The sequence below is a fragment of the Trachurus japonicus genome, chromosome 20, assembly GCF_045865225.1.
Source record: "Trachurus japonicus isolate A0001 chromosome 20, Traja_1.0".
In the NCBI taxonomy this organism is placed as follows: domain Eukaryota; kingdom Metazoa; phylum Chordata; class Actinopteri; order Carangiformes; family Carangidae; genus Trachurus; species Trachurus japonicus.
In genome coordinates this window covers 14,740,639-14,765,639 of record NC_140926.1, presented here as the reverse complement: position 1 = coordinate 14,765,639, position 25,001 = coordinate 14,740,639, and the positions used below count along the sequence as shown (strand labels likewise).

The window sequence follows — 25,001 nt, the reverse complement described above, 5'->3', positions numbered from 1 at the left end:
ACCAGAGCTAAGTTTACTAACTCTCTACAGTTGATCTAATGACCTCCAACCTCCAACCTTTTCTGCTGGACTGTGACATTATAAATGGACTTTTGGGAATTTTTCCAATCTTTGTTCTGTCTCACTATTTTATATTTCGGCCTTTTGGCAGCTTGAATAAGTATCTATATTAAATCATTTGGAAGTTCAAAGGGGAACTGCTCTTTGATGGAACTTCTGTTAACTCGACCAAATCTGGAACAAAGCAAGGGGCCCCAACCACCCACTGCTTTGTTGTGAGCAAGCCAAAGACATGGGGAACCACTGGTTGGATTTTGGATATTGCATATTTGCATATTATATGTTGTTTTAGGTGGAACCCTCGACGGAAAAGAGACATAGAAGTAATTGTATCTGTGAAACGAACAGTGGGGTGAAAAGTGTGCAACATAAAATATCATAAAGCAGAAGTACTCTAAGTGTAAATACCTCAGGAATTGCACAAGTGAATGTACAGACTTTCATTTTAAAATGTTGTTTGCAACTGCAAAACTTGAAAAATTTGTTCAAGCAACAGCACACAATCATACTATCCACTTCCCTTTTTTTCAAAGCACCCACCTATTTCTTAACATGTCTACTCCGATGGGGGTGGGGGAGGCCTAACCAAAGAGACACATGAGCATGTGACAGCGCAGCAGTGCTGAGGGTCCTGGGTGTGTGCAACTCTGGAACCCACCGACGGACGAGGTCACCCTGAAGCAGACACCCAATAATTATTAACCCAGTGACTGACATCTCCATAACAAAACTTTGCTCACATTTCAGGTGATTTCATCACCATCAGTAACAAAGTGTGACACATACATTTTATACTGTGATGCAAACATGACCAAACTCTAGAAAAGTATAACGAAACAAACAATTAATTCTTCATCTCAAACTCATATTATTGTCATAGTCGAGTGCTGTAGATACCAGCGCTGTGCAGCCAGTTACCAGATTTGCAGCAGACATCATGGTCGATCTGTGAAAGAAATTCAAAATGTTGAGGCCTAAAATAAAATAACTTAATTATTTCACAACTTAACAGTAATTACTAATTGCAGGATTATTTGAAGATACAATTTTGCCTTTCACCCTGAATTACTTACCAGAAAGTATTCAGGCCACTTGGCTCCCTCATACTAGTCCAGTACCAGACCTTTTCTGAAGAGGCTGGCAACATCACGTCGCCCCCTGCTGGACATGAAACCTGTCATCGGCAACTCAGGTTGACATCCAGGAAGGACCCTCCTGTTCTTCATGATAATGAGATATGTACAATATATGCAACGTGCCTCTTTTTGTCACTAATTGTTTGTTACTCAATAAGGGGAAAACAGTCAAACTTTCCCATTAGTTGAAAAGTTTCTTGTGTTTTTTTTTTACATGGCACAGATTTAACTTGAAGACCTGTGGTAAAATCACCTTAATGTGAGCTTTACATTCATTTGTATTGCATAAAGATAATGAGATGAAAACATGAGCTAATTCAACCTGAAATTGAAAGTTGTTTTCCAATTTACAAACTTGATGTAATCCCAAGTGGTCCCAACTATCTCCACAAGGTTACAATCAAAGCAGGGGGGAATCAACTCCAAGTCCACGTCTGAATCAGCACAAGCCATGTTTGTAGAGTTTTCAGAAAAACCTCTGAGATGACGTACGTTCAATTAAAATATTAAAAAGTTAACATAATATGTAATGACAGGCTGGGTGGTTTGAAATACAGAGTTACCTCAGGGGACCCCAGTCTAGCTGTGCAGAACTACTACTGTATGAGACTACAGTTTTTTATTTACTAGCACTATTACATTATAGTAAATATTTAATTATATTTACTACCATGTGATATATTAATCACCAAAATATTCAAATAGAGATTTGAAGTTCAAATCTAATGCTTACGACATTGCACAATGAAATCACATTAGAAAAACTCTCCCTTTTAGTGTTTTATTTCGTAACTGCCTCAAAGAGGCAACCCTGAGAAATTATTACAAAGTAACCACAAGTATGTATCCAAACTGACATGATAAAATTGCAAGGAAATAATCTGCACAACGACACAAGTTATCAGATCAAGTCACAAGATTCACCGCATCAAAACAAACTGCAGTGCGGCTTTTCCTGTTGCTGCTGCACGGCAGAAAAAAAGCAACAGTCTATGAGAGGTGCTTCACAAAAGCCCATATTTTTGTGTACATCAGTGAAGTTGAACTATTTAAGTGGAAACGTGCATTTCCTCAAATACTGATGACAACTTCCCCCAATCTTGACCCCAGTATGCATCATTGATTTCACAGCAACAGTCCACGTTTGCATCACTGGATCTTCTGTCCTCTGAGCATCGTCCACATTTGTGTGTTTGCTTTAAGGCAGTTCACAGATTCTTGCTCCTAGAGAAATAGAAATCTATGCCTCTGTCCCGATGCTGTTTTGGAGTGTGAGATGCGCCTCTCTTTCCTCTTGGTGAAGGCCCTGCACCGCTCTGAGAAAACAATGGAGAGGACAGAGTTTTAAAATGTGTGAAACATTCATGAGAATGGTATCTGGAAGTGAGGATGTAAGCATTTGCAGCTCGCTTGCTCAATACACAGAAAGTCGACTCATCTGAGATCAATGAAGAGACAATTGATGACAAGCCAAGAGAGGATTGCTCAAACTTCTATACTTTAGTAATAACAACAATTAGAAGACGAGAAAAACAAGATTCAACCAAGATAGGGAGAAATCCTCAAACCTGAACAGGTATGGGCTAAAAAACAAAAATCACTGTAAATCTCAGATGGTTGTTTTTTTTTGCATCTAGTAATTTAACCTTTCCAGGGGAGCAGGACAGAAAGGAATTAACACTATCCAAAAGCATTTTAAGATTTGAGATGGAGAGCCTATTTCTCTGTCTGTTCTTGTCGAGACCAGACTTCAGCGTGTCCCAATTGTGACATCACTGTGGATTGTGCAATGTGTGCGTGTGTGTGTAATCTAGTGTAATCATACTATCCACTTCCCTATTTCCGAAACACTCACCGGTTTCTTGTTAACGTGACGACTCCACTCAGGTGCCATGACGATGGGAGTGGGGTAGGTCTCACCGAGCGACACATGAGCATGTGACAGCGCAGCGGTGCTGAGGGTCCAGGGTGTGTGCACGTCTGCTCCCCTGATCCCCTGCAACTCTGGAACCCACTGACGGACGTAGTCACCCTGAAGCCGACACACAACCAACCAATAATTATTAACCCAGTGACTGACATCTCCATGACAAAACTTTGTCAAAACTTTGTCATCACCATCAGTGACAAAGTGCAATACATTCTTCGTCTTAAACTCACATTATTGTCATAATCGAGGCCTTGTTTGATCATGTTAAACTTCCTGTTCTCTCTGGGGTCATTTCCAATACCAGCGCTGTATAGCCAGTTGCCGTAGTTGCTGCAGACATCGTGGTCAATCTGTGGAGGAAAATGTTTTTAAAAAATTAGAAGATTTTTTAGATTATTAATAGAAGAACTTCATTATTTCACTGTATTTTTCAGACATAACTAATCATGTCATATATAGACTAATTATTGTTACGTTTTCAAAAACTTCTAAACCAACTTTAACCCTGGATCACACTCTCTTACCAGAAGGTATTCAAACCACTCTGCTCCCATCCTCCAGTCCAGACCCAGATCCTTTGTGAGGAAGCTAGCAACGTTTTGCCGCCCCCTGTTGGACATGAAACCTGTCATTGCCAACTCTCTCATGTTCGCATCCACAAAGGGAACTCCTGTTCTTCCCTCTGTGATAATGAAATACATGTTAGTACCCAGCTGCTGTAACATAGTTAACAATTCATTCTGACCGTTTTAATTTAATGGAGAATATTTCATAAACAATAATGAGGATAATTATGGTGCAAACCTTTCCATGCATCGAAAAGCTTCATGTCCTTTTTCCATGGCACAGATTTGTCTTGAAGACCTGAGGTAAAATGACCTTAATGTGAGCTTGACGTTCATTTATAATGCATAAGGAAAATAAATAAAACCCAAACATTGGGCTAATTTTACCTTTAAGCTGGAATAGTCTGTTTCCATACTTGACAGCCACAAACTTGAAGTAATCCCTCCACAAAAGCTCAAAAATCACCCTGGAGGACAGAGGTGAAGAGAGTCAAATAAGTATTATTTAAGAGTGTTGTATTCCAAAAGGAAATTTACATAATTAGCTTCAGAGGTAGAGGAAGAACCGAATATCTACCTTACCAATGTGACCCTAGCTTTATTAGTCTCCAGTTTTTTATTAGATTATTTAAAATATACTCCAAACTCACCAATATGTGCTCTGATTGGCTGTCCGCTCCCTCTCATACTGCTTGATCTGATGATAGATGTACCTGGGCGAAATGCAACCCCCTGCCAGCCTGGAGAAAGCCAGTGCAGCACCATTAGAGACAGATTCATCACTGACTTACACACATTAATCTCTAGTAAGCATTCAGTAGTGGAGGAAATAAAACAGTAACACTTACCAAGGTGCAAATTTAGTGGAATAGTCTGCACCAATCAAGCCATTACGAGTTTCCTTGTAAGTTGCAACTTTATTCTGGAGAACAGACATTCACTATTTTTATTACATAATACATCACCACTTTTTTATTTTTTATTTTTATTGTTTTATAAACAGCAATTAGTGTCCATTCGTGATAGATGTTGTACTCACAGTGTCCCAGAAATAATGTTTGAGTCTAGCCAGAGCCTGACTTTCACCACCACCACAGGGGAAGGCTGAGCGAGGATCATTTAAAGGCTCTATAAGGATAAAACAGAAACGCATTTTAGCATCAAGCTGCTTCATTCATGTTAAAGACTCCCCGATGTACACTAAGACACACAGAATCATAAAAGCTTAATCGTATACATGGAAATTAATGAGAACATCCGTGCTCAGCATTTTTCCTGAAAATAGCAGCAGTATTGATTTACTTAACAGAAGCACTCCATACACTTGACAATTTGTTCTTCGTAACTGCCAGCAGCATACGGAGACATTCACATTTAATAAGCACATAAAATGAATGTATAGGATATTTCTGAAAGAGAGAGCCCTTGAGTCCAACCATTTATATTGAGCATAACCAGACATGAGGACATTCACCTGTCTGTTGCAGGTCCTGTGCTGTGGGGATGTCTCCTTCCTCGAGCCCTGGAGGAAGAGCCTTCAACTGTTCAGGTGTTGGAAACGCAGGCCTCACCATGCTCTGGGTTTCAACTGCCTTCCTGAACTGAGTGTATACATCGGGCAGACTTAAAAAATAAAAACAGGAGGAAAAATTACAAGACATTCCCAACAGTTAACACTTCTTAAACTATGCACTAATAAAAAATACAATTTCCTCTTGACTGCATGCCAAAAAAAAAGTCTTAGACGAACAATGTACCCTCTCACCTAGACATGCGATGAAATGGGAGATCATCTCTGTGGTACAATGTGCTACCCCAGCAGGTGTGAACTTTAACCTTCATCCGTGCACACACATCCTTCACCTTTTTCTCCACATTCAGCTCTTCTGAAGTCACCTGGGACATGAGCATGTGACCAACAATGTTAACATCACCAGACAGTGGTGAAAAGCTGCAATTACTCACATCAAATAGAGAGAACGTGTTAAAAACTACCTCTTCGTGGAAAGCCACAGTGCTGACAGAGCCCAGTTGCTTGATGAGGTCTGCAACAACATCCTCTGGCTTACCCCGTCTCACCACCAGGTTGCTGTTACACAAGCATGCACAGACACACACAAAAAAAAAACACATAGACACGTAAGTCCCGGTTCACATCATGCCAGGCAAGCTGCATCCTGGGTAGAGCCATTCCCCCCAGCCCCCCTGCAGACCGGGAAACATGATGAGAACTGTGTCTGCAGCAGTCATGTTAATGTAAACATACATAACCCATGATAAGCCCAGGTGTGTCCTGATCCTGTTGTATCAATACTCATGAAATCCTAGAAAACGGAGAGGCTCTGCACTGGGTGTATGTGTAACAATAATGGCACATAATTCGTTATCATTTGTAAAGTTTGTAAGCAGATGATAGTACTTTAGTGCTGTAACAAATACAACTGAACATTGAAAAAAAACTCTCTAAAGTCTATAAAATAAAAGCAATAGAAGACGCATAAGTTGAGGTCTTAAATAGGAAGATGAGTCCATGGATGACAGTTTTTATTACCTGCCCTTGTTGAGCAGTGTATTTCTGAGGTCTCTTATACTGTCCAGTAAGAAGCGCAGGCGGAACGGCCCAGTCCTTGGTAGGTTGTAGTTGTATGTTCCCACATAATGTCTGGGGTCGAAGCAGTACAGTGGGACAATGTACTCTGCATTTCTTTGAGCCCAGTGGAAAAGCTACACAGACAGAAAAATCATGACGTGATGAAATTGTAATAGAAAAAAAAACGTTTAAGAAAACTTGAAAAATTACATTTTTATATTAATGTAGACATACTGAATATGCAGATATGTTAATATGCATACATATGTAGCACATTTGATTCAGGGTAAGGTGCTATAAACCAAAAGTAAGGAAGTAATTTCAATTTTGTTTTACGTCTCTTATTTTGAAAACTGCTTCCTGCAATCTACACCACAGTCGATCTACACATGTATGATCAAAGACGGTTTAGAAATATAGCACAGTATCTTTAGTATGATACAATGTGCGTCTACCCAAGGCCTGGTGTTTCTTCGTATCTTAAAAAGGTTACCACTAACTTGAGAATGAAAGGCAGACTAGCGAAAAATATGTTTGACTTTTATTCTGATAGCACTATACCGGAAGTATAATTGTTGCTGCAGCTGACGAAACAAAAATGCCCTTTTGTAACAGCAAAAATACTATAGGTTATATGCCATTTTCCACAAACGTTTTCAGTCATGTTAACCGTTAAATAATAAAGGAATTCACATTTATATTCATTGAACACGTTAAGTTTTTAAAGGTTAGGGTTGAATTGGTTCTGTGGTGTTAAATAGCATCGGACTTCACAACTAGCCTACGTTCACAGTGATCACTCTTACCTCGTTGTCGTGGAGACGCAGGTCGTTTCTCAGCAAACATATGATAGTACGGGAGGTGGACATGTTGTCCGTGGTGGAAAATGCAGCAGCTGTTTCTTTTTACAGACACAAACACCTCGCCTCGCTTCAGTCAAAGCTGTGTTGTTGTGTCTCACCGGCGAAAGCGCTCCTACAGAGTGGTGGTGAGCCCCTCACGTTTTGAGACACGACGTTGCACAACGTCACGTTTCATAAGGATGTTTCCTAACAGCTGCTCCGGGATGCAAACACTTTAGATAACTGAGTCCTCCACCTCCACTGCTCTCATTGATGTGACTCTTTATTTCATCATTGTTAACATTTAGCTCTGTGCCTCATGCTTTACACATTAATAGTTTCTTTTCATTTCTTTTAATGATTTAAAAAGTTTTTTTTCTTCTTTTTTCTTTCCCTCCCCAGAGGGCTTGTTTGGTATGTTTGGGCTAGTTTTTACCACTTCAGTATGGCCATTATTTAATTTTGGAATAAAAAAATATTTTATAACCTCTTCTCATGAAATGAAATGATCCTCGATAGAGAAGAGTAGGCTACCTTCTCAAAACTTATTGGTCAATCTCCTCCAAACTTATCACTGTGAAAATTAAACCACATACATAACCTTTAGGCTATAATAGAAATAAAACGAGGAATGTGTCTGAAAAAAACGAAAACGAAATTATTCCAACTTTATAATGTTATAAATCCCAAAATGAGAATACCTCGATTAAGATTCATCCAAATTAATCAGTTTTATTTGGTGAGGAAATTGCCTAAAAATACATTTGATGCATCAGTGTCTCAGTAGTTTTTGATAAATGTGAGAACAATCTGCCTGAGGGAAAGACTCTGTGTTTGTTTTTAAGTCTTGCCTCAAAGCTCATTCTTATCAAAAGACATTTTATGATTTTACTAACAAACTGTGTATTAAATCATGATTGTTTTTAATTGTGATGTTTAATTATTGTTTGTTGTTTTATGTTGTATAGTGCTTTATAAATAAGATGTATTCTTATTTATCATGATTATAAATTTAACCAACTGACTGTTGTTCATGCTAATAAAAAAAAACACACACACACACATAAAAGACATAATGTGACAATTTTCTCAATATAAATTAATACATACTTTGGATAAGAATGATCAAAACTGCACAACAGTTTGATTACAAGATGACACAATAAAATCACACAGGAAATAGTCTTAGACCTTTGATTTATTAAGTTAAATGTACAAAAGATCAATGACTTGATACATTTCATGTTTCAAGGCTTTGTCATTAAGACAAAACAGACTGTCCCAATCAAAAGCCTCCCAGCCTTTTCATACTGCCTAACCGCTCTCAAAGAGACAATCATACATCCTCCTGTCTAAATCACAGTACAATCTACTGTATAACGTAGCTATTTCATCAAATAGATTTGTATATAATGTAAAAGAAATTTCATACAAAAGTGCAGAACAATATGTATTTACAGTATAATCTTATTTCCATATAAAAGAACTTCAGCAAGTCTTGTGTGTGTTCACTACTGAACAGCTGCTCACTTTATTAAGAAACTTCCCGCTTTGGCAGTGAACATTTGTGTTTACAAGCAGATTCAGATAAGGCACTGACAAAGGTCTAAAAAGATTTGATCATTCTTTAAGTGCCACTGTATTACAGCCAGCCACAACACATCCAACATCAACCCCCCCCAAAGTTTCATCTCATCTCCACTTTCAAGAATACAGCATTTAGCTCCGTCTTTCCAACTTGACCCTTTTTGGCGACTTATATTATGCTTTATCTCACATGACACAACACATAGAAAGCTGTGCTGTCGAGTGGTCATTGACTGACTCCATTCATATCGTGTGAAAAGCAAAGTAAAGACACGGGGTGACTGGATTCATATTGAAATAACGGCAAAAAATGTAAATGAGACGCTTCCTTCATGCTAATTTCATTATCTCTCTCTTTTTTTTTTAATAGCAACATAATGTGATGTCAATGCATCGGATTTGGTCTGTGCAGTCTAATGTGCACGAAGCTGCCATAACATAGACAAGGCTACAGGGCTTTGAGGTGACACAACAAACCAACATGACTAATACTGTACATTAATCTAGTCTAATATTCATGAAAGCTCCTGTCTCTGAAACTTTTCTTTGACCTTTCTGAGTGGAACAAGGCTCACTGCATGGGACGCTGGGATGGATGTCACAGACTCCTACCGTAGTGTTGGTATTGCTTAACAGACATTGCACACTAATGCAAAAGTTTGGTTTTTTTCTTCTTTACATTGGAACAAACTACACAATTTTCTTCATGAAATCAGATTTTAAAAAAATGCATCGAATAGAAAAATATCTCCTCAGTTTGATTATCTTGCATGTTGGAAATGTTTCAATGCATGATATCAAAAGTGCAATGTTGACAGTCCTTCTAAATGGGGTTGTGAGTGCTATGAAAATAGGGCAATACAACCCTCTAAGATGTTAAAAAAGACATTCTTACTTACAAAGTCTTATTGTAAGGCGTTGACGAAAATACATTTACATTTTTCTCTTGGTGACAATAGAAAACTCATCTGCTAAGATGACTTTGCATGTGGCATACAAAAATATTTTACCATCTTGATTTTACTCACAGCTAACGCAGACTGATGAGTGACTTACAGTATTATCAGATGTGATCAATCACCAGTCAGCCACGACTACATAGTGCCGCCTGGCCAATCCTACGCACTGTTCTGTGGCTGTAGATGAGTGTAAAGACCCGGACAACATCACTTTCCTCTCTAACATGGGTCACTTCTCCTGCTCTTGTTATAAGACAGCAGTCTGTAGCTTGTGAGACTGCGAAGTGCTTTCTTGTCAGTCACGTCCCGAGGGAACTCGCTACGACGCCTCGGAGGACTGTGGAGGTCTGACAGTGGTCAACCTGGCCTCTCGGTAAGTAATCCGGGTTGAGCTAGTTGGTGAGAAATGCAGGGGGTCCTGACAAGGCAGACACTGGTGATAGATGGCAGGGCAGGAAGTTGGAGTGTACTGAGTCCTAGAGCCCGGTGACGCTAGGTGGGGGGGGCGGGCCCTGGGGACGGGGCGGGCCGGAGAGGAGGGGAGGCACCGGGGCCGCGGAGGCCTCGCAGGCAGGGGAGGGGAGGGGGGTCCGGGGGCCTCAGAAGCAGCCCTGGACGAACGGGTGGCTGAGCAACACGTCTGCAGTGGGCCGCCACTTCTCCTCCACAAACACCTGCCGCAGGAAGTCCCTGCACGCGTCGGACACGCCCTCGGGAAGCATGGGCTTCGTAGGCTGGGTGGCGATCTTAAAAATGGCCGCCATGGCCTCATACTCCGCCCAGGGAGGCTTCTGGGTCAGCATCTCCACAACAGTGCAGGCAACACTCCTGGAGACAAAGAAGTGGATTGTCAGAACATTGAATATGATATAAGTTTATAGGCCATTTTGATGGACTGTTATCTTTATATGGATCTATAGAACAAGATCTTATGTATATATATATATATAGCTCTAGAAAAAATAAAGAGACCACTCTAAAATGTTCTCAAATCAGCTTCTCTACATGTATGGCAGCCATCGATGCCAGTGTCTATCGAACTCCAACACAAGCACACCTCACTCTACTTAGCTGATCATCACCTGAACCAAATCATATTTAATGAGGAAGAAAGATTATAAATAAATAAAAAAAAACACTGCTGTGATTAAAAATTGGGATTATTCCACCAATTTTGATTTCTAAACTCTTCCTAAATTTAAAAAGTAGTGTTGTGTTGTTTTAAAATGAATATGAACTTGTTTTCTTATACAAGGTCTGAAAACACCAGAATTTTTTTTTTGTTATTTTGACCTGTTGCCATTTTCTGCAAATAAATGCTCTAAATCAGTGGTTCTCAACTGGTGGGTCGGGACCCAAAAGTGGGTCGTGGACCCGTTCTGGATGGGTCGCAGACAGCTGGTCAAAAAATAATATTTAATGCACATCTGATGTTGGACATGTCTTTTATTTTGAAAAATAACTTATATTGAAAGGCACACGAGACACGTGAACACATGCAGTTGTAATGCTCCTCCTCAGTTTCTTATTAATGTGGCCTGACGCAGTGAATCTTGTTTTGTTTTGTGGGTCTTTATTTTGTGCAATTTGATATTTATTCACTTGTGAATATGCTCTGAATGCAGAGATGCATTAGAAGTCAAATATATCGTTTTGTTGGTCTCCATTTTGTGCAGTTTGATATTTTTTTATTCACTTCTGTAGTTGTCATGGTCCTCCTCAGTTTCATTCATGTGCTCTGAAATGCACTTTGCTCAATAAAGAGCAAAATGAGTTTTTAAAGGCTTAAAAAAAAATCTTGGTTTGAATTCTATAAAAGTGGGTCGGGACTTAATGTCCATGGGAAAATGTGGAGCCCAGAGTGAGACTAGTTGAGAACCCTGGCTCTAAATGACAATGGGCCTCATTCACGAACCGTTCTTAAGAACAAATTTGTTCTTAAGTCCTACTTACGAAGTTTTTACGAAGATTGTGGCATTCATGAATGTTTTCTTATCCAGAATTTGTTCTTAACTAAGAACAAAATCTAAGAACAGTCAGGAGTATACTTACGCACTTTTAGGTGCTGAGACTTCTGCAAAAATAACCGATTATAGCGTTTTCTTTTGTTCTGCAGTTGTATGACATTATATGATTTGAATAAGAATTATTTTCTTATCTTTTATGATGTTTTTAATAATCATATATATTAATAATAATAATTGACAAATCATTGCAGTCTCTTAAAAAACATTATAGACACTAAATTCATATCATATCTTTTTTGGGGGGAGGGGGGGCATACAGCTGCCGATATGATTTTTTTTTTTTCCTAATTGCGGGCTGCAACAGTGCACTTACTGTAAGTGTTCACACTACACACAACTGTTTTTTTTTTCATATGTGATAATATGATAATATTTATGATGGCACACGTGAGAGTGTGGTCTCTCTGATAACAACCGAAGAGCTGCATCCACTGCTGACTCTACTAAATACAGCCGAAATATAAATATAAAAATATAAACTAAATATAAGCCTTTTGCTTGTTTCTTTGTTTCATTCCTGCCGCAGTAGCGCCACTTCACTACTTAAGTTCTTTTTACGTTTGGAGTCTGGTGCTCCCTCCCAGATTTTCATTTGAGCATTTCAACTTTCTTTCTCACTCCACCTTCTCTGCTCAGTGCCTGTGGGTTCTGTTTGCACACGGCCCTGCAGTCTCATGCCCTTTTACGGGCATTGAGGGGGCGGTTACCTATGCTAATCATATGTTAATTAGACTCACCTGGCACACGCCCTCAACTTACGAGGAGATGGCATTCATCAAGTAGGAACACAGCTGCGAACAATTCTGAGGCTTACGAACGCGTTGATGAATCTGACGTAGGGTTTTCTTAAGGAATCTCTTAAGAACAACTTAAGAAAGAATCTAAGAAGGTTCTTAAGAAGATATTGGTGAATGAGGCCCAATATTTTTATTTCCAATTTGGGATAAATTTTTGTCAGTAGGTTATAGAATGAAACAAAAGTGTTCATTTTACTCAGACACTTACCTATGAAAAAAACAGAGGAACTGATCATTTTGAAGTGGTCTCTTAATTTTTTCCAGAGCTGAATATACCGGTGTATATATACTGTATACTTTTTTACTTTATTGCATTGTCTGATTATTCTGTATTATGTTTTTCGTTGTCTGTCTGTTAATTTAAAGAAAAAAAGAAAAAGAAAAAAAAAAGAACAAGATCTGTATTGTACATACAGGTGCTGTACAGAAATGACTCCAACTATGGTCTTAAATACCAGAGTTGATCCTTTACACCTGCTTAGATTGGAAAACTTGACTTTTTGAACTTGCTGGAGTCCACCGAACAGTACTACATTTTAAAGATTTAACATTTTATTAACTGAACCGTCTTCAACCTTTGCTCACATACCGAACATACCACCCTTCAGTTTACTGATTTACCCGCCCATCTACCTCGATAGCTTTGCTGCTATGTACATGGCACCTGTATATTACACATAGGACAGAGCATTCGTTTTGAAAATTGCGACAAGGACTAGAAAGACAAGACAGGAGATGAATCTATTGATACTGTTGATATTTATGTGTTTAATAAGTGTGACACAGCTGAATCACAAAACTGAGCATTAAATGCCATTGGTGTAGAATTTGATTACACTATATTTAACAGGACCTCTCATGCTGTTTTATTTACCTCTGCCTTGTATTGACAGATAGAAAGACATTTGCTCACAGACACACATGCCTCCAACACCGCTCCCACTGAATTTATTGCTTTACCACCCACCTACAGAGATGGTTTTACTGCTTTGCGAATGTGTATTTTTGCGCTGCGACGGTCTAATCTCCCCTTTGGGTCTCATTACAGTTCCATCTGATCTTATCCTTACCATACATCAGCCTTCCGGCCGTATCCCTCCCCGTTGATGACTTCTGGGCTCATCCAGTAGGGGGTGCCAGTGACAGACTTGATTCCTGTACCAGACATGCAGATGGTCTGGATACGTTTGCTGGCTCCAAAGTCTCCCAGCTTCACGTTCCCTGAGGAATCTCTCAGGATGTTAGCACCTGGTGGAACGAAACAAAAATGAGCTCAGAATTATTCACGACTCTCCCGAGGACTGTCAATATCCTTTGAGGGATACTTTTGACAGTTTGGGGGTTCATTTAATGTAGTTGGCCATTACGGTGTCTGTGCCAGCACTTCAACTGACAGAACAACCTGAGGGAAAGGTACTGTAGACTTTTCCGATGGTTTGACTGAAGTCACTTTTAAAAAAGTACACTTCATATAAAACACCACAAAGCTCAACGCTGCAAACACTGAAGTTTATCTTTCTTTGACTTTTCTCACATCGGGGAAACGCGTCACTGATCTACACAAACTAGAAAATAAAACCCTGAATAAACTGTCTGTTCCACATGAATCAAATCCCGGCACCCTTCTGCCTCCTTCCTTAGTAATTTTCCAGCATGTAGCTGTGTCTATCCATTTCCTTCAGACGCTCCACTTGTTTGATCAGTGACTAATGTGCGCCACTCAACGCTCACTCTCCACACCCACCGAAGGGCACGGGGGTGACAAGAAGAGATTGAGCCGTAACCCTTTTTACTCTTTACTTCTCACTTCATCAATCTGTTTCCACCGCCTGTACGTTTTGTCGTGAGGTTGTGAGACTTTCCAATAAATCATGTTCACTACATTAAGGTTTTGTTTGGCCCCTTTGGAACATTACAGAGACTTTATAGTCGAATGTCGTGGCTGCGATGCCAAGCTTCATCCGAAAACCGCATGTGCTGACAGCTTCTTTTTTACTGCGTACAGAAGAGCTCTTGTGCGGTGAGATGAGCACGCAACATATATTACACATGAAGAGCATTTATAAGTGAAAATCCCACCCACATACAGTCTCATAGAGCCCAGCTATGTCCTGTGGGACCTACTATATTTTTTTCCCCCACCAGACGGTATATTTCCCTCTTCTTGGCTGCGGCTGAACGAGGCAGTGACTCCCAGAGCTGTGGGCAGCCAGACTAAAGCCTTTCCATCCGGTGTTGAACATTTTTAGACTGGACGATTTCACCAGCATGAAGCCTAATATATCTCAAAGGAGGGAGTTCAAAATAGCACATTTTTCCAGGCTCATTCTGCAGACGATGAATAACCAAATGAGGAAATGTCAAAGAGAATAAAATGAATGAATCTGTAGTCTCCGCAGCAACAGTTGTTGCAACACGAACCATAAAGATGTCACGTCCTCTGTTTACACACTGTGTCTCGAGTGTGGGTGTGCGCTGGTTATAAATCCAATTAACGACCTATCCTGACCTTCCCAAAAAAAAAAGAAAGATAATCTCCTTCTCTTACCTTTGATGTCTCTGTGTACAATCATGTTGCTGTGCAGGTAGGAGACTCCTTGGAGGATTTGTCGGGTGTATCTCCTCGTCACCTTCTCCGTCAGTGCCCCATAGGCTTTAAGTTGGTCCTTTATTGAGCCCTGGAGAGACAGCAGCACACAGAGAGCAACAGAAAGTCAGTGGGAGGCTGAGAAAGGTTGAGAAACGCAGATAAGATCTTTATATTGGCTGCACTGTTAGGTAATTTTTACTGTCACAGCTGTAGTGAATAGAAATAAGAAAAGATTTGTTTGGAGTGTTGCGCACAATGGAGGTAAAACGATTCACTGTCTGATATGATTTTCGGGAGAATGTGGTTGTTTCAGCTGAGGAGGATTTATTTTGTTTTGTTTTGTTTTTTTTGCGAGAGGAGACTCCAAGCCAAGTTTTTAAGTACAAAACCAAGTATATAAACACGCACTGCGCTGAAAGAAATCTGCTCCATTTTGAGTCCAAACACCTCCAATCTCCTGCATTTCCTTTCATTTCCTGTTTTCATTTCCCCACGAGGAAATTGAAGGAGCGAAGAACTGATCCACTAACACCTGTGACGCACTTTTGCACAGTGAAAACAAAAAGCGTCTCCCGCTCCAGTTTCAGCTGTCAACAAGACACCTCGGCGGCTCTCCGGCTCTAGGCAGGACCCCCCCCCCTCTCCACCCCCCTTCCCTTCACACTCTCACCCCCCGCACCTTCCACCTCCTCCGACTTCCACCCCCTCGAGCCACTAAAGTGTTATCGGTCAGCCGCAGCGGTGCAGCCGCGCTGAGCAGTCACACACAAACTTGGCTTTGTCACCTCTCCCCACTTGCCTCTGCCAGATTTCCAGTGAAACATAAACATTTCCAATTTCCAGACAATGTGTGACTAAGACGCTCAATGCCACTTCGAGAAAAAAAAAAAAAAAAAAAAAAAATTGCCTAGGAAATATTAAAAACAGGCCCGGGGACAGGGTCCACAGGCGACAGCAGCTCATTAAGACGCTCATTTAGAGAGAAAATGATCTCATAAACCGAGCAGTTCTGCTGACATCAACCACTGAGGACACGTTTGTTGACAGCTGGTGACATTTTAAAATTGGTTTTTAGCAGATGTGGGTTTTGCACGAGTTTGATTTGATGTTTTGTTTTAAAATATCTGTGTAGGCCTACCTACTGCCAGAGCCAAAACAACTTCAACTTTGACATCCACAGACCTTATTCATTATCGTAGCTGCAACAAACAACGTCACAACGACAACGTGACTCTGATAAATTTAAATTACATGCCCTGCAGTCTACGCACCCCTGGCATGAACTCCACGAAAATAGTGAGTTTTTTCTGCTCCAGGTCCCGAAGGCAGCCGTAGTACTGGACGATCCTCTCGTGACGTAAATTCTTCAGCAGCTGAATCTCACACTCCAGAGCGTTCACCTCCTGCAGAGGAAAGAAGACGCAGAAAAACAAAGGAATTGAAGGAAAGCGCCGATAATCTTGAATCTTTGCACTAAAAGATAATGCACTTATGAATAACAGATGTGAAGTGTTCTCTCTCACCTTGCTGGTTTCTTGACAGTCCGGTTCAAAGGGCACCTGCTTGGCGGCGAGCTCGCGTCCCGTGTCGGCGTCGTAGCAGAGGTAGACCTCCCCGAACGCCCCGCGCCCCAGGAGCTTCCCTTGTCGCCAGTTGACCGGCGCCCGCGGTGCTGCAGGAACAAAATACCAGATAATGAAAACCCGCCGGTAAATCATTCTGTTGCTAAGCTCCCAGAGGCAGACTGATCCTCTGTGATATACAGATTTGAACAAACATTAACTCCAAAGTGCACGTCAAAAACCCACCGCGAGAACCCGACCGTAACTCGCATATAGCCTAGTAACTTCACCGAGACCAGACGTCAAATCCGCCGCAGGCTTGTTTAATAAATTCCCACCGCAGACTCTCAGAGAGGGAGAAACCCCAGATATGAGTCAAACCGCGCTCAGCCGACAGAAAGTTGTCAAAACCTAGAAAGATCATCTCAGCGACTCTCACACGCGGCGGGCCCAGACTCTCAGGCTTTGTTTGGGTATTAACAGGCGTCTCTGTGGCCGGGTTGGAAGGTTTGGTCGTGTGTGGGTGAGAAGGACACCGGAGGCTGACACGCCGACCACAGACTTCATCTCATGACAAAGACAGTTTCTGGGCAAACGGCAGCCTGATGTGTGCTGAATGAGCACAGATGTGATTAGTGAGTCTGTGACATTGCTCAATCTGGGGGGCTGATAAGAGTAAGAGGGGGATTTCTGCCTGTCTGTCGCTCCGTACTGCACCGTGTTATTCTGCATTTCTCCCTCTCTCTCTTTCTATTTACTACTGAAGAAATAAAGCATGTTTGACAACCACAGAGGGTTTAATTGAAAGAACGTTATCCTTGTTATGTCTCTTTCCATAATGGCATAACACACTCAGAGCCCTAGACATTACAAAGTGTTTGACTTTGTCCTTTCTAAGTAATTTATTCCACCCTCACATACTCACACTAATATGTATCATCACTTTGCTTTTTTTCTTTCATTTTGTATTTTGTGGTACAGTACACTCATACAAAAAATACTCTTATTTCAGCCCCTTAATTTGAGATATACAACTATATTTTCTATAAAAACACTTCTGTCCTCCAGGACAACCGGGACACAAGTGAACTACGCCTCAATAAAGAGCAGTTAAATCAAATTAAAATGAGTTTTTAAATATTTGACTATTACCTTTATCACTCGGGTCTCTGATACATGACTCCAATCAACTTAAAAGAAGTTTTAATCAGTCATTATTTGACTATTACCTTTATCACCTGAGTCTTTGATACATGACTCTGATCAAGATTACAAATCTGTCCAACTATTGTGTGCCAGCTTTCAGCGCTTGACACGTTTTGATGGATTAACAAAAGATCGATAGATAGATTTACTGTATTGTTGCAGGAGGGAAAATTATGGTCAACGCCTGCACTTGTTCATGTCTCACAAATTAAATAGTATAGATATAATACAGACACATGCGACAAATATGCAGCCGGAAATACAAATATATATTATAAGGTTTGCAACAGTAAAGTAAAAGTCTTAAGGTTTGATACTCAGCTCTGCTCTTGACGTGCAAATGCAAACAACGAGCCTGAACTTTGTGTGTCCATCTCTGGGTTGAAAGTGAGGGGTTTTCATTTGTCTGATTATCCACAGGAACCAGACAAATACAACACCAATCAACAACAAAGGCCCAGAAACACAGTTTATTTAACAGTGTTTATGTGTTTTTGGATGAAATTCTCCTCCCCTCTCCTTGGAGCGTCTCTGTTCCTCTATTTCAAAGTGTTTCAGATTTTAAGAGAACTACTCACACTTGGCTGTACCACGCTGGCAGCTTTTGTCAGTGGTGCGGCCCAGGGACCGCAGGTCGCTGTACTGCAGCGTGCTGTCTCCATTGTAACTGCGTGTGCGACTAGAGGGAACCAGCTGGAACAGGTTCTCTTGTGGCATGAAGCTCCGGGGAAGTGTCCTGCGACCTGAAAACACACACACGGACATATTACTGACTCAACATGCGACGGCTGCGGCGTTTCTTTTGTTTTTTAACACTGTTTTCACACAGTTATTTTACAGGTGGTGTGCATAAAGTCAGCTCTTGGCCCCGAGACTGAGGGCCAGCTAGAGCACAGTGCCTCTCGCCGCTCCGTCCCACTTCCCCTCAGACAGGAAGCAGGGCGCTGTGTTTTTATACAAGTTCGGGTTCACCACAGGGAAACGTAAATCACTGCTAGCCAAGGTTAGCCTCTGAGTAAGCAATTACTAGCAGCTGCCTGGAAAAGCAAGCCAGCACTTTGTGTACCAAATCTAGACGATCTACTATTCAAATTAAAGAATCAAAAAAATATTTAATTTGGAAGTAGAATGAAGTGGGAGGCTGTGAGGAGGAGGCACTGCAAAGAATGAGCTCCTATATCATCTATCCTGAGCATCTGTGTGTCTGTGTTGTCCTCTCAAAACCATAGTAACATATCTGTTCAATCTGTGCAATAACAGTGTTGTTTGTGTTGTTTCTTACGGTCTCCATAATCCTTGCTGCGATTGGGCAACTGGAACTGGCGAGGGAAAGTCCCTCCTTTCCCATGGCGACCTGAAGAGGGAGCAGTGAGGCAGAGGTGACAGGAAGCAATTACAGCCTCAGCAACCAACAGTTACAACACTTCTTCAGTTTGTGTCTTTTTTTTCACTAATGCGAGGCTTGATGGCTCCGAGCTGGTGAAACACACATGATGCACCGACATATTGACGTGCAATGAGGCCGACAGAAGTCCACACGTCAAACCCCTGACAGACACTACATTGCTTTTGCTCATCTCGGCATGTCAAATCAAAGTCGGGGTTCAAACCCAGCAGAATGGAAGACAGCTTTTTACACACTGAACAGAGCCGTTGACTCGCCTCGCTGCAGCCAAGAGAGAAAGTGAAAACAGCTCATGTACGCTAGGTTAGCCTTAGCTCTGAACCCAGTGGAGCAGTAACTAAAGGCAGGTGGGGAGCGCTGCTGACGCAGGCGAGCGCTGACACTCACTCACACACACACACTAAACGGAGCCACTTGCAATTGAAAACAGCTGTTCTGTCAGATGACTGCCTCCCCCCCCCCCCTTTTTGTGGCCGTATCCCCATGGATACGGGAGTTATTTTTTGTGTTTGGCAGCGCGGGATGGAGAGGAAAAATCTACTCACAGGGAATGGTAAACAAATACTGTAGCTCTCAGCAGGAAGGGCCACACAGCTTTACATCAGGGAGGGGGGGAGTGTGTATAGGCACGTGCGTGTGTGCGTGCCGCCGTGCCCAAGTGAGTCCTCAAGTACTGCTGGTGCAGCTATATGAAGCTCCCACACTCCCAGTGTATGTACACAATGTGCACATTTTAATTTACAGCAATGGGGGAGGCACATGAGAATAAGAAATGACCAGATTGGAAGAGCTGCTCCACTGTTCTCAAGGATTAGTGCGGCGTTATCTCTCATCCTGCTCTATTTGATCTGGGTTCTGAAGGGAAAGGGGACAGACAGAGACCCCGAGGGACGAGGACTAGACGGGCAGGGTGGGGGCATCAAGAGGCGAGGGGACGGAGCAGGGGAAGTGATCATGAAAAGGCTGGAAGAGAGACATGAATTAGGGAACTGGAGGCAGACGAAGAGCGGACAGGGGAGATGGGACGGGAGACACAAAAGGGGGAAGATGATGGAGAATAGAGGAGGGAGAGTGCGAGATAAAGCAGGAAGAGTTATGATACTATCACACTCCTTTCATCGCCCCGTAGGACGCAAGAAATACAACCAATATATTAAACATCTTCCAATGACCCATTCCTCATTTTAAGTGCAGACTCCTTGATAAAACCATCAAATAATATCATCTCCTGCTCATTAGTAATCTCCAGAGGACACTGGTGATCAGGAGCGACGGGAACAAAGCTTTTAGTTCACGTTCTGTGAAACTGATTGTGTGGCTATAATTACCACAGAACAAAAAAATACAAACAGACAAAAACTTTTTTTTTTTTTTTTTTTCTAATAACGAACAAGCTTTTGGCGCCTCTCTTTATCTTTCTGTGGTGTTTGAGCCGAGAATTAACACGGCAGGAAGGAAGCAATTTTTAGAACGGCTGCAGATTTCTCCTCTCTTACCTTTGTATTCATAGTTGAGGTTCAGGTAATTATTGTCACGGTTGTTCTGTGAGAAAGGAGGGCTGGAATGACAAGAGAACAAGAGGGGAGGCACTGAATTAGAGGAGATAAGCCGAGAGTTGAGATTAACGATGGAAAAGTGAAAGTGAAGTGCGTGGTGCTGCATTCCTAAAGTGGCAGTGAAACTATAATTATGCGATTAAACAGGCCGATGTTTTCTACCATTCAACTGTTTTAGAGCACCCCCATTTTTCCAGTGTTTATTGAAATAACCTTAAATGGTGCAGAGCTAAGTAAACTGTTCACAGTAAATAAAAGTTGAAGTCACTTAAAACTAAGAAACAATGTAAATGTCATGTCATTTCAAGCCTTGAGGACTTGTGCAGACAGTTCCTACAGGTTGATGACTTGCACATTGTGTCTGTTTAAAGAAACAAAGGCTTTTTGATTCATTACGTTGCACGAGGAAAATGCTGTACTGCAGGAAGCAGTGCTGCATGTCGTTGTCAGAAAGGTGAGAAAGGATCTGACAAAGAAAGACAGACTGGTTGGTCGGGGGTTCATCCCACAGCAACGTGACGGCGGCTTCACCACGTGACGGAGCAGCAGCAAGCACAGACTCCAGATTAAACTTTATGGAGCTGGTTTGGGATTAAATGAACAGACGGTTAAAACAAAGTGCAAGATATACAGTACTGTATGTGGGAAGTTTCTAAACAATGAGAGTTCGGATGTTAAATCAGTCAATAATTTAGATTAAATTTAAGTTTCCATGATTGCTTTTTATCTTTTTGTCCTGTGTTTCAGTCTTTTTCAGTCTGCGCTGTGCAACAACTAGAAAACGAAGGTGCTCTGAAACTTTTTACTGGTGGTGTGTATATATCCAAGCCCCAACCTCCCACTCTCCCCGGCCGTCTGTGGCCAGCCCTGCCCCGACGACCCGCCAGAGAGTGACGTCTCTGTTGACCGCAGGGCGGCGTGGGGCCACGAGACCCTGGATAAGGGGCACGCATGCCCGCTCACAGGGAAAAGTTCCATGCACTCGTTTCCTGCCATTGTTCTGCAGCCTGGAGCCCAGATAAGCCTCGTGCAGGTAGAGCTGCTTCCGTCCTACTCTCTCTCTCTAAAGCTCAGTCTTGCTCACTTTTCCTTTCCCTTTGATTCATATTCATTCTTTTCACTCTCCAGTCTCTCCACTTCACTCTCACTCTTTCACCACTTCTCATTTTCTGCCTCAGTTTTTCCCTCTCTTCCCCCTTCTCACTGCTTCACATCTCCCACTCAGTCTCTGTTTCTCTCTCCGATGATAACGGAGGAATCCAGGCGTCCAGATAAGAGTTTTGTCGTCATGGCAACAACAAAGTGACCCCGATTCCTTACTGTAGGCAGCCAGCCCGGGCCGGGGTCAGGCGGCTCTGCCGGCCTTTAACCCTGTTTACAAACTTCACCGCGGCTCCTCTGGTTGCTTCTGTGTGTAAATGTGTTTGCAACATACGCACTCACTTCCAAGTGTGTTAACAGGCATCGTTGCTGCTGTGATGCAAACTAAGTGTGATGTCTTTGAAAATACCGAGCGAGCGTGTGGCCGTGTGCACATGAGAGATATAGATCCACGCAGGCGAGGTTCATAAATTACACACACGCTGCATGACACTCACCTGTCAAGTGCTTGATCTATTGATTGACAGCTGTTGGACAGTGAATTGTCTGCGCTCCCAAAGGGATCCAGCATCTGGCAGAGACAATAACACAGAGTGGGTCACAGAGTGTGCAGTCATGTGTGGGCCAGTGTACAGCAGTGCTGATAGAATAGTTTATAAAACCGCAGTACTACAGTATGTAAGGTTGTGGTGTATGTCTGAGACGGCTCAATTCAAAAGCTCCATATAAATGTCCACTGCAGACATATTACATTTTCACTGCTAAAACCACAGCTATTATCAAAACATAATATTTTACAGTCATGGAAATAAAAAGACGGAAATGTTATAAATCTGTTATTATATCAATCAATATTTTCTACATCATGATTTATCTTGGTTCCAGAAAACATTTTGCCCAAATTTTTGTCATAAACACATGATCAGAACCGCAATTTCAATATCATCTGGGTTGAAAAGCTGTAAACTTCTCCTTTAAAACAACTTAAAACAGTTAAACAAAAGGAGACTGACTTCGCCAAGAAGTGTAAAAATGAATGACTATCCTCCGTTTCTGTTTTTTGGTAACTGTCCATGACAAGCACGGCTCTCTTGGGACGTCCCGGTTGAAAATAATGGACAAGTCAGATGCAAACAAAGACACTACAAAGACAGTGTGGTGTTCTCTCAAACCAGTCCAACAGAGGAAAAGAAATCAGACCTCTGTTGTGTTAAAATCATTAAACACACATCTCAAAGTGGTTTCTTCTGTGTATATCTGGGTCGCCAGCCAAAGCCAGGGCAGCGTCTGAGCTCCGACTGAAATTATTCTGATAGAGTGGGCATGTTTCTGTTTGGTTTATGAAATAAGATGTATATCATAAAGGAGTGTTTATCCAGAGCCTAGTTAAATAATGAAGCTTTTTTTAAAGGGATAGTTCACCCAAAATTCAAATTTCACTCATTATCTACTCACCCTCATGTCGACTAAGAGCTGTGAGAATTTTCAGAGTCCTCCGTGCCTTCTCGGAGTTACGGGGGGGTCCGCGCAGCAGTATTTGTCCATATGACGGTTGTGAATGGATACCACTTTTCTTCGTCCAAAAAGACACACCAAAAAACACCCAAATACCTCCATACTGCTCGTCTGTAATGTCCCTCTTGTATTGAAGCCCCGACATGAGAAATTGTTCCACCGGTCAGTGCAAATTACGCGATTGAACTGAGACACTGGGAGATTCCACTACAAACAAGCTTAAATTATAGACTTATTCAATTTTTTTGGTGTGTCTTTTTGGACGAAGAAAAGTGGTGTCCATTCACAACCATTATATGGACAAATACTGCTGCGCGGACCCCCCGTAACTCAGAGAAGGAACGGAGGACTCTGAAAATTCTCACAGCTCTTAGTTGACATGAGGGTGAGTAGATAATGAGTGAAATTTGAATGTTGGGTGAACTATCCCTTTAATTGACTTTGCATAGGCTCTTACATTCTGGTCCAGGCTCTCAGGGATGAACTCCCCTTCGCTGTGGATGCTGGTGTATGATCCCTGCCGGGCGATCTGCTGCTGCTCCTCGGGGACGCTGCCTGGAGGTGGGGACGTCCGACCTGTGTGCAGGGAACCTGGGGGGGGAAGGTGACAGCAAAAGGGAAGCGAAGGAGGAAGAGAAGGCAGCGAGGAAAAGGAGAGACAGAGAGGTGAAGGCGAGAAGGAACGGAGATGATGAAGAGATGAGAACGAGGGGCAGAGGGGGAGAAAACAGCGTCGCCAGTGTTATTCATGTGCTGGAGTTCAGCAGTGCCAGGACTAGCAGAGATGATTTACTAAACCACACCGCCGCCACCTCTAACCTCAATTAGTGTGACAAACGCTCCCCTGACTGAGCTGCAGCGGACACCGAGCGCTCGTCCTTGACAAGTCTGACTGTGGCTGACAGGGGGAGAGTGTAAAGTGGCCTGGATACTAAGACGGTTCTGAGTAAACACTCCTTTGACCGAAAGCCAAAAGTCCTGCTTCTCTCTCCTCTCCCCTCCTCTCCTGCTGCTGTACGTCACCGAGGTACCCGGGCTCATCACATCCTCACTCAACCATCCAGTGTGACCGCTCTCCTGTCACCTTTCATCTGCCACCACTCCCATCTCTCAGCCTCTTCTCCTTCTCCCGGGCCGACTCGCAAGGGGGAATCGACACAGAGCCGGGTAATTCTATACAATTTATACGAGAGTCGCAATGTTACTGGATCTACGTGAGAAGGATTGGCGCCGACAGCGATCATAAAGTGTTTTCAGCTGCCACGCAAAAATGCAAATGTGACGCAGAAGAAGGTTTGTTTCTGCACGTGTCTGAGCTGGAGATATGACTGAAACATTGACCTTTCTGGATAGACCTGATATAAGGGGAGTGAAAAGATTCAGGCATTGGAGACGGGAGGAGGAGGAGGAGTGTGGGGCGGTGGGAGGTGGTAGGAGGGGAGGGGGGGGGGTTCAGTATTTCACAGAGCAAAAATAAACCTTCATGCTGTGTTACCAAACAAGCCAGGAGGGACAACAGAACCGGAGCGTGCCGTGTTATGGAGCCGTGAAGTGTGACATGACAAGAGAGGG

At 42.2% G+C, this 25,001-nt stretch overlaps 2 protein-coding genes across 2 annotated transcripts in view; both read right to left on the bottom strand.

The window, feature by feature from the left end:
* Window positions 1-1,963: 1,963 nt before the first annotated feature.
* Window positions 1,964-7,333, bottom strand: cry-dash (cryptochrome DASH). Its single transcript, XM_085763158.1, has 14 exons — window positions 7,089-7,333; window positions 6,244-6,416; window positions 5,688-5,781; window positions 5,458-5,588; window positions 5,167-5,315; window positions 4,732-4,820; window positions 4,541-4,614; window positions 4,343-4,432; window positions 4,080-4,159; window positions 3,931-3,990; window positions 3,651-3,808; window positions 3,357-3,476; window positions 3,052-3,228; window positions 1,964-2,512 (listed from the first exon to the last, which is right to left on the bottom strand). Exons 1-14 carry the CDS (start codon window positions 7,149-7,151, stop codon window positions 2,405-2,407), a joined length of 1,566 nt encoding a protein of 521 aa, XP_085619284.1. The 5' UTR covers window positions 7,152-7,333; the 3' UTR covers window positions 1,964-2,404.
* A 971-nt stretch (window positions 7,334-8,304) lies between these two features.
* Window positions 8,305-25,001, bottom strand: part of map3k22 (mitogen-activated protein kinase kinase kinase 22) — a 40,608-nt gene continuing 23,911 nt past the window's right edge. The window contains exons 9-18 of the mRNA XM_085763722.1: window positions 23,887-24,020; window positions 22,412-22,485; window positions 20,754-20,815; window positions 19,135-19,206; window positions 18,431-18,595; window positions 16,608-16,756; window positions 16,356-16,487; window positions 15,043-15,172; window positions 13,565-13,742; window positions 8,305-10,498 (exon numbers count right to left, since the gene is read on the bottom strand). Of these exons, the coding sequence (XP_085619848.1) occupies window positions 10,270-10,498; window positions 13,565-13,742; window positions 15,043-15,172; window positions 16,356-16,487; window positions 16,608-16,756; window positions 18,431-18,595; window positions 19,135-19,206; window positions 20,754-20,815; window positions 22,412-22,485; window positions 23,887-24,020 (1,325 nt within the window). The 3' untranslated portion in view covers window positions 8,305-10,269. The remainder of the gene's footprint in view (window positions 10,499-13,564; window positions 13,743-15,042; window positions 15,173-16,355; window positions 16,488-16,607; window positions 16,757-18,430; window positions 18,596-19,134; window positions 19,207-20,753; window positions 20,816-22,411; window positions 22,486-23,886; window positions 24,021-25,001) is intronic.